General features: G+C 44.1%; 1 protein-coding gene across 1 annotated transcript in view; it reads right to left on the bottom strand.

The window, feature by feature from the left end:
- The window catches only part of WBP2NL (WBP2 N-terminal like), a 46,437-nt gene extending 33,921 nt beyond the window's left edge, over positions 1-12,516 (bottom strand). The window contains exons 1-3 of the mRNA XM_073586656.1: positions 12,276-12,516; positions 6,094-6,202; positions 2,216-2,351 (exon numbers count right to left, since the gene is read on the bottom strand). Coding sequence (XP_073442757.1) covers positions 2,216-2,351; positions 6,094-6,202; positions 12,276-12,334 — 304 coding nt within the window. The 5' untranslated portion in view covers positions 12,335-12,516. The remainder of the gene's footprint in view (positions 1-2,215; positions 2,352-6,093; positions 6,203-12,275) is intronic.
- Positions 12,517-12,818: the final 302 nt, after the last annotated feature.

Here is a 12,818-nt window from a genome sequence, read left to right on the forward strand (position 1 = left end):
ACCATCCCCCACTCAGGTCCATCACCTGTCACTGGAACAATAGGGGGTTCCCACATTACTGCTAGAACAAAGACTCTGGAAAAGCGACATGGTTCCCACCCCCTCAAAATCCAGCGAATTCTGCGCTCCCAAATCCAAATGACCCCCTCCTGAGCCCCACTGTGCCTAAACCATAGTAAGCAGCCACAGGTTTGGCATTATTGTAATGCAGAGCAGACACTTAATAAATAACAAGTGTGTATCACCAGAAGCACAAGCTGAGCACAAAGTATGGGGGTGCTAAAATATATAGGGGCTCAACACTCTACGGGAACACAATGTATGGGCACTAGACTGGCAAATTTGCAATTCTCCAGAAAAATAAGCCTAGCGTGGATGTTACAAAATAGTCACTGCTGCCGTAGATGAATTCATTGAGAGGTGCGGTGTCTACAAAGGGGTCACTTTTGGGGCTTTTCTGCTGTTCTGGCACCTTAGCGGCTCTGCAAATGTTGCCCATAGACTAGACTACCAAAATCTGTGCTCCTAAAGACAAATAGAACTCCTTCCTTCTCAGCCCTAACATGTGGCATAACAGTAAATTCTGACAACATATGGAGCAGCAATTGTTCAGGAGAAGTTGGGCAATAAATTGTGGGGAGTCTAGTTTCACCCATTGTGTACCTGACAAATTTGCAGCACATATTAAAAATTACATTTTTACCACTAAAATGTCATAAAATTCTGTGAGGCACCTAGTGGTTCAAAATACTCACTACACACCTAGATCAAGTCCACGAGAGGGTTTAGTTTCCAAAAAGAGGTCACTTGTGTGGGAGGCTGGGGTTCTATTTTCACATGTCAGGGGCTCTTCAAATGCGACATGGCATTCACAATCTAGGCCAGGAAAATTGCACGCTGTCCTTTCCAGGCCCTGCCATGTGCCCAAGCAGAAGTTTTTGACCACATATTCGGTATAGTTGCGTTCGGGACAAATTGCACAACAAATTATGGTGTCTGTTTCCTCCTATTATCAATTGTGAAAATTACAAATTATGTGTAGTAGCTGTGGGTTCAAAGTGCTCACTATACATTTGGATAAAATACTTGAGGGGTGTAGTCTCCAAAATGGGGCAACATGTGTTTTTTTTTTTTTTTTTTTCACTGTTTAGGCACATCAGGGTCTCTACAAACGCAACATGACGCCCACAGGCTATTCCATCAAAGTCTGCGTTCCAAAATGTCACTCTGTCCTTTCCAAACCTGTAGTATTCCCCCACATACAGGGTATCGACATACTTAGGAGAAATTGCACATCAAATTTTGGGGTCCGTTTTCTCCAGTTACCCTTGTGAAAATAAAATAACTAGGGCTAAAAGAATATTTTTGTAGCTAAAATGTGATTTTTTACTTTCGCACTACGTTACAAACTTCTGTGAAGCACCTGGGGGGGGGGTCAAGGTGCTCACCACACATTTAGATACATTCCTTATGGGGTTTAGTTTCCAAAATAGGGACACTTCTGGGGGGTTTCCACTATTTAGGCACATAAGGAACTCTCCAAACGTGACACGGCGTCTGCTCTTGTTTCCGGCCATTTTTGAGTTCAAAAAGTCAAATGGTGCTCCTTCCCTTCCAAGCCCTGCCGTGCGCCCAAACCATGGTTTCCCTCACATATGTGTTATTGGCATACTCAGGAGAAAATGTTTGCTAAAATTTGTTGTGAAATTTCTCCTGTTACCCTTGTGAAAATAAATTTGGAGTTAAAGTAAAATTTGTGAAAAGTTAAAATGTTCATTTTTTCCCATCCACATTGCTTTAGTTCCTGTGAAGCACGTAAAGGGTTAATAAGGTCTTTATATTGTATTTATATACTGTGGCTGTAGTGCTATTGGGGTGCCCTAAGCATTATTTCCTTAGGTGCAGGATTTTTGGATTGAGCTCACATGTTGTGGTTTGCAGCTGTACTGAGTGCCAAAATCCAATGGTTTAGTGAATAATGAAAATCTCTGCATAAAATTAGACATTAAAAGACTTTGGGGCAGTTTAATAATCTTGTGCGATATGTAGAGAATGGAAATATAGAAAAAGGTTTTTAAAGATGCAGAGGATTTATCACCCAGCGCATGAATGCTGTCCAGTCTAAGTTGATACCACTTCTTGGTTAATTTACTTTGTACCTCAATTTTGAAACTACTGAAAAGACCATTCTCTGTATATTCAGGATTGAACTTACCATTCGCTTCAGAACTGACGTTTCCTTTGATGTAGTTTGCAGAGAACACTGGTTGTTCTATAGAGCATCCCTTCACAAGGTAGAACGGCATCATAAAGGACATCATCGCATCCTTCCCCTTACTTAGAAAAATCACCTGGAAGAGCATGAAAGCAATACCATAGTCACCTTTAGTTGTCACCACTGACTACTCTGGGTATAATTAAAGAGTACCTGTCACAAGCAATCCTATCAGCGGGCAGCACAATGGTACAGAGATGGAGGAGCGGAGCAGATTAATATATAGATAGGTGGAAAGAGATTCAGTATAATTTCTTTTTCATTCATTTAAATCCCTCTGTAGCTAGAAGTCCAGTAGGCGGTCCTGCTTAGTGACTGACAACTACTTGAATGCCTTTGACAGCGATAAGCGAGTGTTCCATCTCTGTATTCTGTTACGAGGACGGCCGTCATGCAGTTTTTTTTAGGGCCACCTACTTGAATCCTAACTATAAAAAAAAACTAAGGATTTAAATACAATAGAACTCATACTGAATCTTTCCTACAGATGTTTTCCTGCTTTACAGTGTTAATATGGTGCTTTCACGTGTGGGAAGCACGTTATATAGCAGGATCAATTGTATAGAAAAAAGTATGGAAATGGAGTTTTATTGCTATAAATCCCCATTCTCTCACTCTGTATTCAGATCCCTGAAGCCACTAGTAAAGGAGCATTCACCCCCTTCCTACCTCCCCTCTCTTTTGCAGTAAGACAAGATTTTGCAATCTAAGCCGCCTAGAAGTTGGCACAGAGAAACTTACAGTATAGTGACCAATCTAATTAAAATTCCTTTTGAAGCTTGTACCCAGGAATTACACATGGTGAAAATTATTGGGTATACCTCGTTTAATGACTGAAAAACCCACAATAGTCACAGAAATAACTTGAATCTGACAAAAGTAATAAATCAAAAATCTATGACAATGAACAAATGAAAGTCAGACATTGCTTTTCAACCATGCTTACACAGAATTTTAAAAAAATAAAGCTCACCAAATAGGCCTGGACAGAAATGATGGAAACCTTAACTTAATATTTTCTTGCACAACCTTTTGAGGCAATCACTGCAATCAAACGATTCCTGTAAATGTCAATGAGACTTCTGCACCTATCGACAGGTATTTTGGTCCACTCCTCAAGAGCAAACTGCTCCAGTTGTCTCATGATTGAAGGTTGCCATTTCCAGATGGCATTTTTCAGCTCTTTCCAAAGATGCTCAATAGGAATTAGGTCAGGGTTCATAGAAGCCACTTCAGAATAGTCCAACGTTTTCCTCTTAGCCATTCTTGTGTGTTTTTAGCTGTGTGTTTTGGGTCATTATCCTGTTGCAAGACCCATGATCTGCGACTGAGACCAAGCTTTCTGACACTGGGAAGCACATTTCTCTCTAGAATCTCGATAGTCTTGAGATTTCATTGTACCATGCACAAATTCTAGACACCCTGTGCCAGATGCAGCAAAGCAGCCCCAGAACATAACAGAGCCCCCTCCATGTTTCAAGGTAGGGACAGTGTTCTTTTCTTGATATGCTTCATTTTTCCGTCTGTGAACATAGAGCTGACGTGCCTTGCTAAAAAGTTCAACTTTTGTCTCATCTGTCCATAAGACATTCTTCCAGAAGCTTTGCGGCTTGTCAACATGTAGTTTGGAAAATTCCAGTCTGGCTTTATTATTTTTTTTTCAACAATGGTGTCCTCCGTCATCTCCCATGAATTCCATTTTGGCTCATACAACAACAGATGGTGCGATCTTACACTGCGGTTTCTTGAGCTTGATGTTCGCCTTTAATGTTTAGAAGTTTTTCTAGGCTCTTTTGTTACCATTCGTATTATCCGTCTCTTTGATTTGTCATCAATTTTCCTCCTGTGGCCACGTCCAGGGAGGATATCTACAGTCCCATGGAGCTTAAATTTCTGAATAATATGTGCAACTGTAGTCATAGGAACATCAGGCTGCTTGGAGATGGACTAATAACTTTTACCTTTAACATGTTTGTCTATAATTTTCTTTCTAATCTCGAGACAACTCTTTCCTTCCTTCCTCTGGTCCATGTTGAGTGTGATACACACCATGTCGCCAAACAGCACAGTGAGTATCTGTACCCCTCTTTACAGGCCCACTCACTGATTCCAAGACTGTAGGCACCTGTGATGCTAATTAGTGGACACACCGTGATTTACAATGTCTCTTGTCACATTTTCAGGGGTACCATCATTTCTGTCCAGGCCTATTTAATGAGTTATTTTTTTTAAATTCTGTGGAAGCATGGTTGACAAGCAATGTCTAACTTTAATTGGTTCATTATCATAGAATTTTTAGTTATTATTACTTTTGTCAGATTCAAGCTATTTGTCACCATTGTTAGATTTTCTGTCATTAAACGATGGGTACCACCAATTTTGACCACGTGTGTACATTCTGCTTAGAAGTGAAACTTTTGTTCCCATCAAGAGAAATGATATACGTTTACACCAGACACAGCAGCCCCAGTGGAAATTTATGAATATTGGGGTGAGCCTGTGCAAGAGGATGAAGACACTGCCCATAGAAGGGTGGCTAAGGCTTGGACAATATGGACAATAGCGCAAGTGCAAGGCGCAGGCATAGCATTACGGCGCCATAGCTGCATGTCACAGGGTGGGAGGGGGTATGATAATGAAGCCAGGAGGCACCGCACACCCAGGAGCATGGAAAAAAAATCATTAACATAAAAGATTAAAACGTAATTTCTCAACAACTAGACCTCGGCTATGAGGCATACAGGTAAGACTATTTCAACCATTCTAATACCTGTATGCCCATAGTAATAGCTTAAAAGCATCCCAGGGGGTGACAGATTCCCTTTGATGAGATCCGTGGCTGGCAGGTAGGTGTATACATAACCATATAAATATGTTCATTCTCAATTAAAAGCACAGGTTGGCTCATTACAGGGCAGTGCAGCCACAGTAATGAGGTGTAGTGTATTCACAGGGTTAGTGCTTCACAATAGTAATTATTGCGGTTGCGCTGCTGTTCAGTTCTCCTGAATGTTTACTCTCTGAAGGCTGACCCTGTGTCGTCCTAATCTAGAAAACAAAGGAGCCTCCCAGGTCAGGAAAGTAAACTCAACAGGTACTCACCCTCCCAGGGTCCAGTGCCCACACAGCGCCACTGCCATTGTTTTGGCCGTAGTGGTGCTATCACGTCAACAATGTATTACCGCTCTATCCAATCAGTGCTCGGTGACCTCAGTGATTGGCTTAGTGGTAGCACACATTGCCGACATGAAGTCGCTGCTGCTACCAAAACACAAACCGGAGGAGCAGCGGGTAGCCGGTGCTGGATCCATTTGGGAGGGGTACCTGCTGAGTTTGTTATGTTAGGTATTTTACAAAGTTTGTGGCCCACTTTCCTGAAAGATGAAAACTCATTTAAGGCCACCATACACGTTAAAATGGTCTGAACTTGCTAGTTTTGGAGAGCTCCACCAACCATCTAAAGTGCGGGGGTCTCATGACTGAGGGAACATAATCTATTAAAATTTAAAGGATCAGCGTATAAATGTAATTGACCAATCGCTTTGTTCAGCTGAGTTGTGTATTCCTACGTACAGGGGAGACAGAAGAGATGGCTGATGGCTGCAAAGCGTTGCTCGGCCTCCAGCTCTCTAATGCTCGGCCATTTTCCTTGCTTCCAGTACATAAACCTTGATATCTGATGTGACCATCCATAGTCAGGAGCTGCCCTACAATATACTCTTCCACAGGTTTTAATGCTACATTGGAGCGGCAAAGTGTCTACAATAGATTTTTTTTTCCCAATTAAAGGAAACATTTGACACTTCAGCCTCACCTACCCTGTATGGGGTGAGGTATAGCAAGCCCTTTTTTGTTCCCTTGAAGACTTCGGTCTTGTGGGCCATGTCACTGAAGGAAAGCTCCACATCTTTACACATTTTCAGGATGCTAGAAACAAAAAAGTGAGTAACATTAGTAAAAAGCAGTGGAGCACTTTCTGCTAACCTCTCCTAATCGCCTTGGTTATTTACCCTCCCTCCGCTCACGTCATGTGACAGTGATCTGCTGATTTCTCATTCCAGCACTAGAGACATATGACCGGCTGTCACTGCTGTCAGACATTTTACAGCACAGAGCAGGGTGTCCAAATATTAGTCAGCAGATCACACTGGATCTGATGTGTGACACACATCTGAGTTTTGGTAGAAAAAAAAAACATTTTGCATTTATCACTAATCTAAGTCCTCTGCCCCATGTAATATACTCACCAGCTGCCATCTTCACCTGTGCTCCCGTTGGTCTTCTGTCGGTTGTGACCTGTTGGACAGCTCCGGTGTTTGCTGGTCGAGCTGGAGGTCACTGATCAATGTAAATCTATAAGAGCCAGAAAGTGGCCAGGATGAGGCTCCCATAGACTTACATTGGGAGCTTGTGACCGTTATCTCAGACTTCCGGTCAGTCAAAGGTTGCGGTCACAAAACAGTGGCGCAGGACCAGAGCAACACCAGGAAGAGCTGACGGCGGTAGCTGGCGAGTAGGAGACTAAGAGCAGGGAACTTACATTACCATAACCACAAAAAAAAAAAAAAAAAAAAAAGCACTGTAGTGACGCGTTTAAGGGTTCATGGCAGGAGCGCTCATACACCGGCGCGCAGGGGGAAGATGATCCTTGCTTTCCTAACACGGATGCCATTTTCTTTTTAGAGAGGCTGCTGAAGTTCTGCCATCACAGAAATGCACAAACCTGTAGTAAAGCAAGGCCTTGTTGCCCTCATCCCCTACAATAAGATGAACCTGCTTTTGAGACACAGTTGTAAAAATCGGTCGAGGAACCGTCATCAGCATTCTCCCAGTACTATAACTTCTGGAACCTCCCTTCTCTCTTACCTAATACACACTGAGCCTTTCACTGCCTCAAGATGAAAGCCTGGCCCACCTCCTGTAAACCAACTCCAGGTGGCCGCGCTTTATTCAGGGGAGAAAAAAATTTAATAAAATGATTTGCATATTATTTTTTACATTATTAAATGAGATCACGTTTTCTGAAAATACAAAGGCCATAAGTCACATCATGGCCACTGAATTACCTCACGCTTAACATAAATCACAAATACTGTAGCGAAGCTGTCAGCGGGATTTAACTCTATAAACTAAAGACATGGCCAGAATGGCACTGTGATGCTGATTATTTTGATACCTGATATGAAGGGATCTGTTCAGTGGCTGATGAATACTCACGTTGTGAAGTTTTCAGAAAATGACTGTGCCTTGGGGCAGGGTCTTCTTCTGTTCTCCGTCCCCCCCAGCAGCCTCCTCTGCTTCTTGTACAGGTCACTGAATCAGTGACCTGCCTCATTTCTAAAGTTCTGTGCCGCCATGATTTGTGGACAGCACATGCGCAGTGCGAGTCTGCATGCTGTGCACATGGCTTCAACGGCTCCGGCGCCATTTTATTGAAGTCCCGCACACATGACGCAGACAGACACTGCGCATTTGCTATCCACAATGATGGCGGCGGAGCGAAGGAGGCAGGTCACTGATTCAGTGACCTGTACAAGAAGGAGGCAGTTGGTGGGAGGACAAAGAATAAGAACAAGCCCCTGCATCCACATCTCGCCCCGAAGCACACAAGACATCATTTATGAAAACTTAAGGTGAACACTCAGCAGCCACTGAGCGGATCCCTTCACATCAGGAATCATATTAATCAGCATCACTGTGCCATTAGAGCCATACCTTTAGTTTACAGGACTAAATCCTTCGTACAGGTTCTCTAACTAGCGAAAAACACAAACAGATGTCAATTTTGGGGGTTGGGCTGATCTGTGCTTGCAGTGTTCCCTCCTTACAATGCACACAGACCATGTGCTTCTATTCCGGCTCATCACTTGTAATCATAACTGGCGAGGGAGCGAACTGTCACTGTGTATATTCCTTCTCAGTGCAATGACAAGGGAGCTCGTACTGCGCATACATTGGAGTAAACACCCTGCGCATGCTCAGTAGGGCAGGGACTAGCCCTGAAATGGGCATCACTGATGACACTGTTTCCTGTGGCAATGACCACAAACTCTGCCCCCAATGACTATCGCACAATGCATTGGAGCGTTATAAACAAAATGTCATCAAAACTGAAATAGGCAAAAAAATAAATAAAAGCAGATAGAGTAGTGAGGAACTGTGGGCACTTTTTAATTAAAAACACAAAATGATTAGATTATTACATTAAATAGACATTTAGGCTGCATTCACATGTTCAGGTTTTTCACGTTTTCGCGGCGGTTTTTACCGTGAGATTTTGCCGCGAAAACGCAAAAAAAACAGCATCCCATACAGTCCTATGGGATTCCGCAATGTTGTGCTAATGCTGCGGATTTTTCCGTGGCGGAATCGCATCGTGGAAAAATCCGCAGCATGCTCATTAATTTGCGGAATCACGGTAATTCCGCCCACATAGGAATGCATTGTTCTGCTTACTTTCCGCATGTAGAGTAATTATATAATTCACCGCACACTCTTGCGGATTATCATGCCAAATAGTTTAAATTTTATTAACACACAATCTGGGAGCGTAACAGAATAATGCAATGGAAGCGATATATCGCTTCCATTGCATTATTCTGTTACGCTCCCAGATTGTGTGTTAATAAAATTTAAACTATTTGGCATGATAATCCACAAGAGTGTGCGGTGAATTATATAATTACTCTATATTGGGACCACCAGGTCCGTTACACCAGCACCTCGTTCATAATAAGACCGAGTGCACGCTAAACCTATTCCTATACTTTCCGCATGTGGCTGTGCCCACCATATGAAAAGTAAGCAGAACATTTGCGGATGGTACCCACGGTCCGGAGGAGAGGAGACTGTCCTCCGGGCTGTGGGTACCATATCCCTGTAAAACATAGAAGAAAAAAAAAAAAAAAAAAAAAAAAAAATCGGGTTATATTCACCTTCCGACGTCCTGCGCAGCGTCCCCAGGCTTCAGCGATACACGCGGCAGCTCCCGTTCCCAGTAATGCATTACGATGACCTTTGCAGACGTCGCGTCTCGTGATGCTGTAGCGGTCTCGCAAGACCGCGACGTCATCAAAGGTCATTGCCACAACGCATCACTGGGAACGGGACCTGCTGGAACATCGCGGAAGCCTGGGGACGCTGCGCGGGACGCCGGAAAGTGAATATAACCTGATTTTTGTATTTTTTTTATTATTTTTAACATTAGATCTTTTTAGTACTGATGCCGCATAGGCAGCCTCAATAGTAAAAAGTTGGTCACACTCGTCAAACACTATGTTTGGCGAGTGTGACCAACCTGTCAATCAGTTCTCCAAGCGATGCTACAGATCACTGGAAAACGCTAGCATTCTGCAAGCTAATTAGGCGTGCAAATTGCTAGTTTTTCCGCAGGAAAATAGTGGGAATTTAAAATGTGATTTTCCCGCGGAATGGAATTCCAGAATTCTCGCGGGAATTCAGCTGTGTGTGAATCCAGCCTTAGGATTAAGACCAAATATTATAAAAGGGGTGGCCCAAAACTAGGTCAAGCAAAGTGGATGTGGTCTCGTGAAAACTCAAGCTGACTTCGTGCTTGACGACGTCGGCTGCAGAACTGTCTGGGCTTTGGCTGCATTTTTCCCTATAGGTTTCTATAGGAGCCTACAAAGGGATATAAACTGTGTTCCAAATTATTATGCAAAAAGAGTTTAGGAGTGATAAGGTTAGAATTTTTTTGTTTGTCATTTAAACTCATTGATGGTGATGTGTGTCGGGGCTCTTTATATCACTGAAAGCAATTGCAGATACCTGTGCAAATTAGTTTGGCAGTTGTGTCCAAATAAAGGCAAGACTACTTAAGAAGGCTGTTCCACATTATTAAGCAGCATACATTTTTTGCCAAAATGGTAAAGAAAAAGGATGTGTCAGCTGCTGAGAAGCAACAAATTGTGGAGTATTTAGGTCAAGGCATGACTACAATCAACATTGCCAAGACACTTCATCATGATCATCGCACAATCAAGAAGTATGTAGCGGATTCCCAGCACACACGTGTGCGTGCTGATAAGGAAAAAATCGAGGACTCTTTCCAACAGGCAATTGCGTCAGGTTAAAAGAGCAGCTGCAAAAATGCCTTGTCATAGCAGCAGACAAGTTTTTGAAGCTGCTGGTGCCTCCAACGTCCCCCGAACAACAAGATGCAGGGTCCTTCAGAGGTTTGCAGCTGTGCGTAAGCCATCCCGTCGACCACCTCTATCCACTGCACACAAGCAGAAACGGCTCCAGTGGGCCAAACGATACATGAAGACTGACTTCCAAACTGTTTTGTTCACCGATGAGTGCTGTGCAATGGTCCAGATGGATGGAGTGGAGGATGGCTGGTTGATGGACACCCCATGAAAACACGGCTAAGGCGCCAACAAGGAGGAGGTGGAGTAATGTTTTGGGCTGGAATCATGGGGAGAGAGATTGTCGGCCCCTTTAGGATCCCTGAAGGGGTAAAGATGAACTCCATAATCTATGTGGAGTTTCTAAAACAGAGCTTCCTGCCATGGTTCAAGTGGAAGAACCGTGCTTGAAGGAGCAAGATCATTTTCATGCATGATAATGCACCGTCTCATGCTGCAAATAACACATCTGCATCTCTGGCTGCTATGGGCATAAAAGAGGACAAACTTATGGTGTGGCCACCATCTTCCCCTGACCTCAACCCCATTGAGAACCTCTGGAGCATCATCAAAAGGAGTGTCTATGATGGCGGGAGGCAGTTCACATCTAAGCAACAGCTCTGGGAGGGTATTCTGTCCACATGCAAAACAATTGAAGCACAAACCATCCAAAAACTGACAAATTCAATGGACGAGAGAGTTCAGAAGCTTCTTTCCAACAAGGGGTCCTATGTGCAAATGTAACATCACCTAGAATAAAGTTTTGACTTGAAAACTGTTTGATTTCATTTTGTAATAAGCTGATAATGCTTAGAATTTCACAATTGACCATTTTTTTGTTCAAAATAAAAAGGTTGAAAACTCTGCTGTGCATAATAATTTGGAACATGCATTCTGAGTGTTTATTTTTAAAAATAGTGTTTTCATAGGCAGTTTGTTCAAAAACATTGCAGTTATACTAGAATATTAGAGGACTGGAAAATAACAATGACTGCAATTCATATAGGTAATTTAGAGAAAATATTTTTTGCATAATAATTTGGAACAGTGTATATATAAGGCAGCTGAGTTTTTCGGTGCAGAACTCCAGCGTTTAAAGGGAACCTGCCACCATTTACATTCAGATATAGGGTTAATCTGTGGTTGTCTAGCTACCCTACTGCTGCCCAGCCACTCTACTGGAATTGAGGCTACTGGGAGGAAATACACGGACTCCTTCCCAGGAGCCGCCAGCTTTCAGTCACGGGGGACAGGACAGAGCGGCGGATGTACGCAGGTCCCAGCACACACAGGCAGAGCGCTCCGCAGCAGCTAGGTGCACAGCCAGCGGCCAAAGCGCTGATGGAGGGGAGATGGTTAGCCGCCACTCTGTGCTCCCCCATGACTGAAAGCTGGCAGCTCCCAGGAGGAAAGAGGGTCATTTTCTCCCAGCAGCCCCATAGGAAGACGTCTGGGACAGTGTAACGCTGCACATTAACCCTACCGCTGCTGATGAATAGCACTTTCTGAGGTGACTGGCTCTCTTTACTAGAACTGTGCACTAGAAACAAAAGATAAAAAAGGCAAAACTGCAATAACCTGATAATAACCAGCGTTCGTGCAGTGTGAACAGCTGCTCCCTCCCCTCCTGCAGCGCACAGGGTGACAAGCGTGTGGTGGGGGACAGAACATCGCACGGCTCCTGCGGGACACTACGGCTCCCAGCCGCACAGAGGCCAGGACGATGGGAGTAGCCGCACCTCTAGCCTGACAGCTCCCGCAGCCTCCTTGTTCCCTAGGAGAACCAGTGGCCTTCTGGGGTTTGTAGTCCCACAGCGCCAGCCACGAACACGCCCGCGCACTGACACACTCACCTCTCGCCATTATTGACGATGACGCCGCCGTTCTGAGAATGGTTCTTATTCAGCGCCATGTCTTCTGGCCGCTCCGACTCCAACGACACAACCGACTGAGGAAGTCGTAAAGGGGGCGGAGCCGGAGACGTCACTGCACGTTGTGGAAAGCGTGTGTCACGTGTCAGCTGACGGCGGCGTCATTGGGGAGGGGGGGGTGAGGTCGCTCCTGTCAGATCTGGTGACAGGCACAGCAGGGAGTCCTGCACAGTGCACTGAGGGTATGTGCTAGTGATGGGAAGTTCGGCTCTTTCTGGCAATTCGGCTCCTCTCACCATAAAGAGCCGGCTCTTTTGGCTCTTTTAACGGCTCTTTTTTTTAATATTAATCCGTTTTCCACAGTCCTCGTTCCAGGTCTTTGCCTGTAAAGTGAGGGCCTCATTCTCCACCTATATAAGGATCTAGTGACGCAGTGTAAGCTGTTATTCAGCATTGCTGTCTCCTCAGATTGTCAGCTCTTGTGATCAGGCCCCGGCTCCTCGGTTGCAGACAGTCTTACCATGT

This window comes from Dendrobates tinctorius, unplaced genomic scaffold, assembly GCF_039654945.1.
Source record: "Dendrobates tinctorius isolate UK_male_01 unplaced genomic scaffold, ASM3965494v1 ptg000094l, whole genome shotgun sequence".
NCBI classification, from domain to species: domain Eukaryota; kingdom Metazoa; phylum Chordata; class Amphibia; order Anura; family Dendrobatidae; genus Dendrobates; species Dendrobates tinctorius.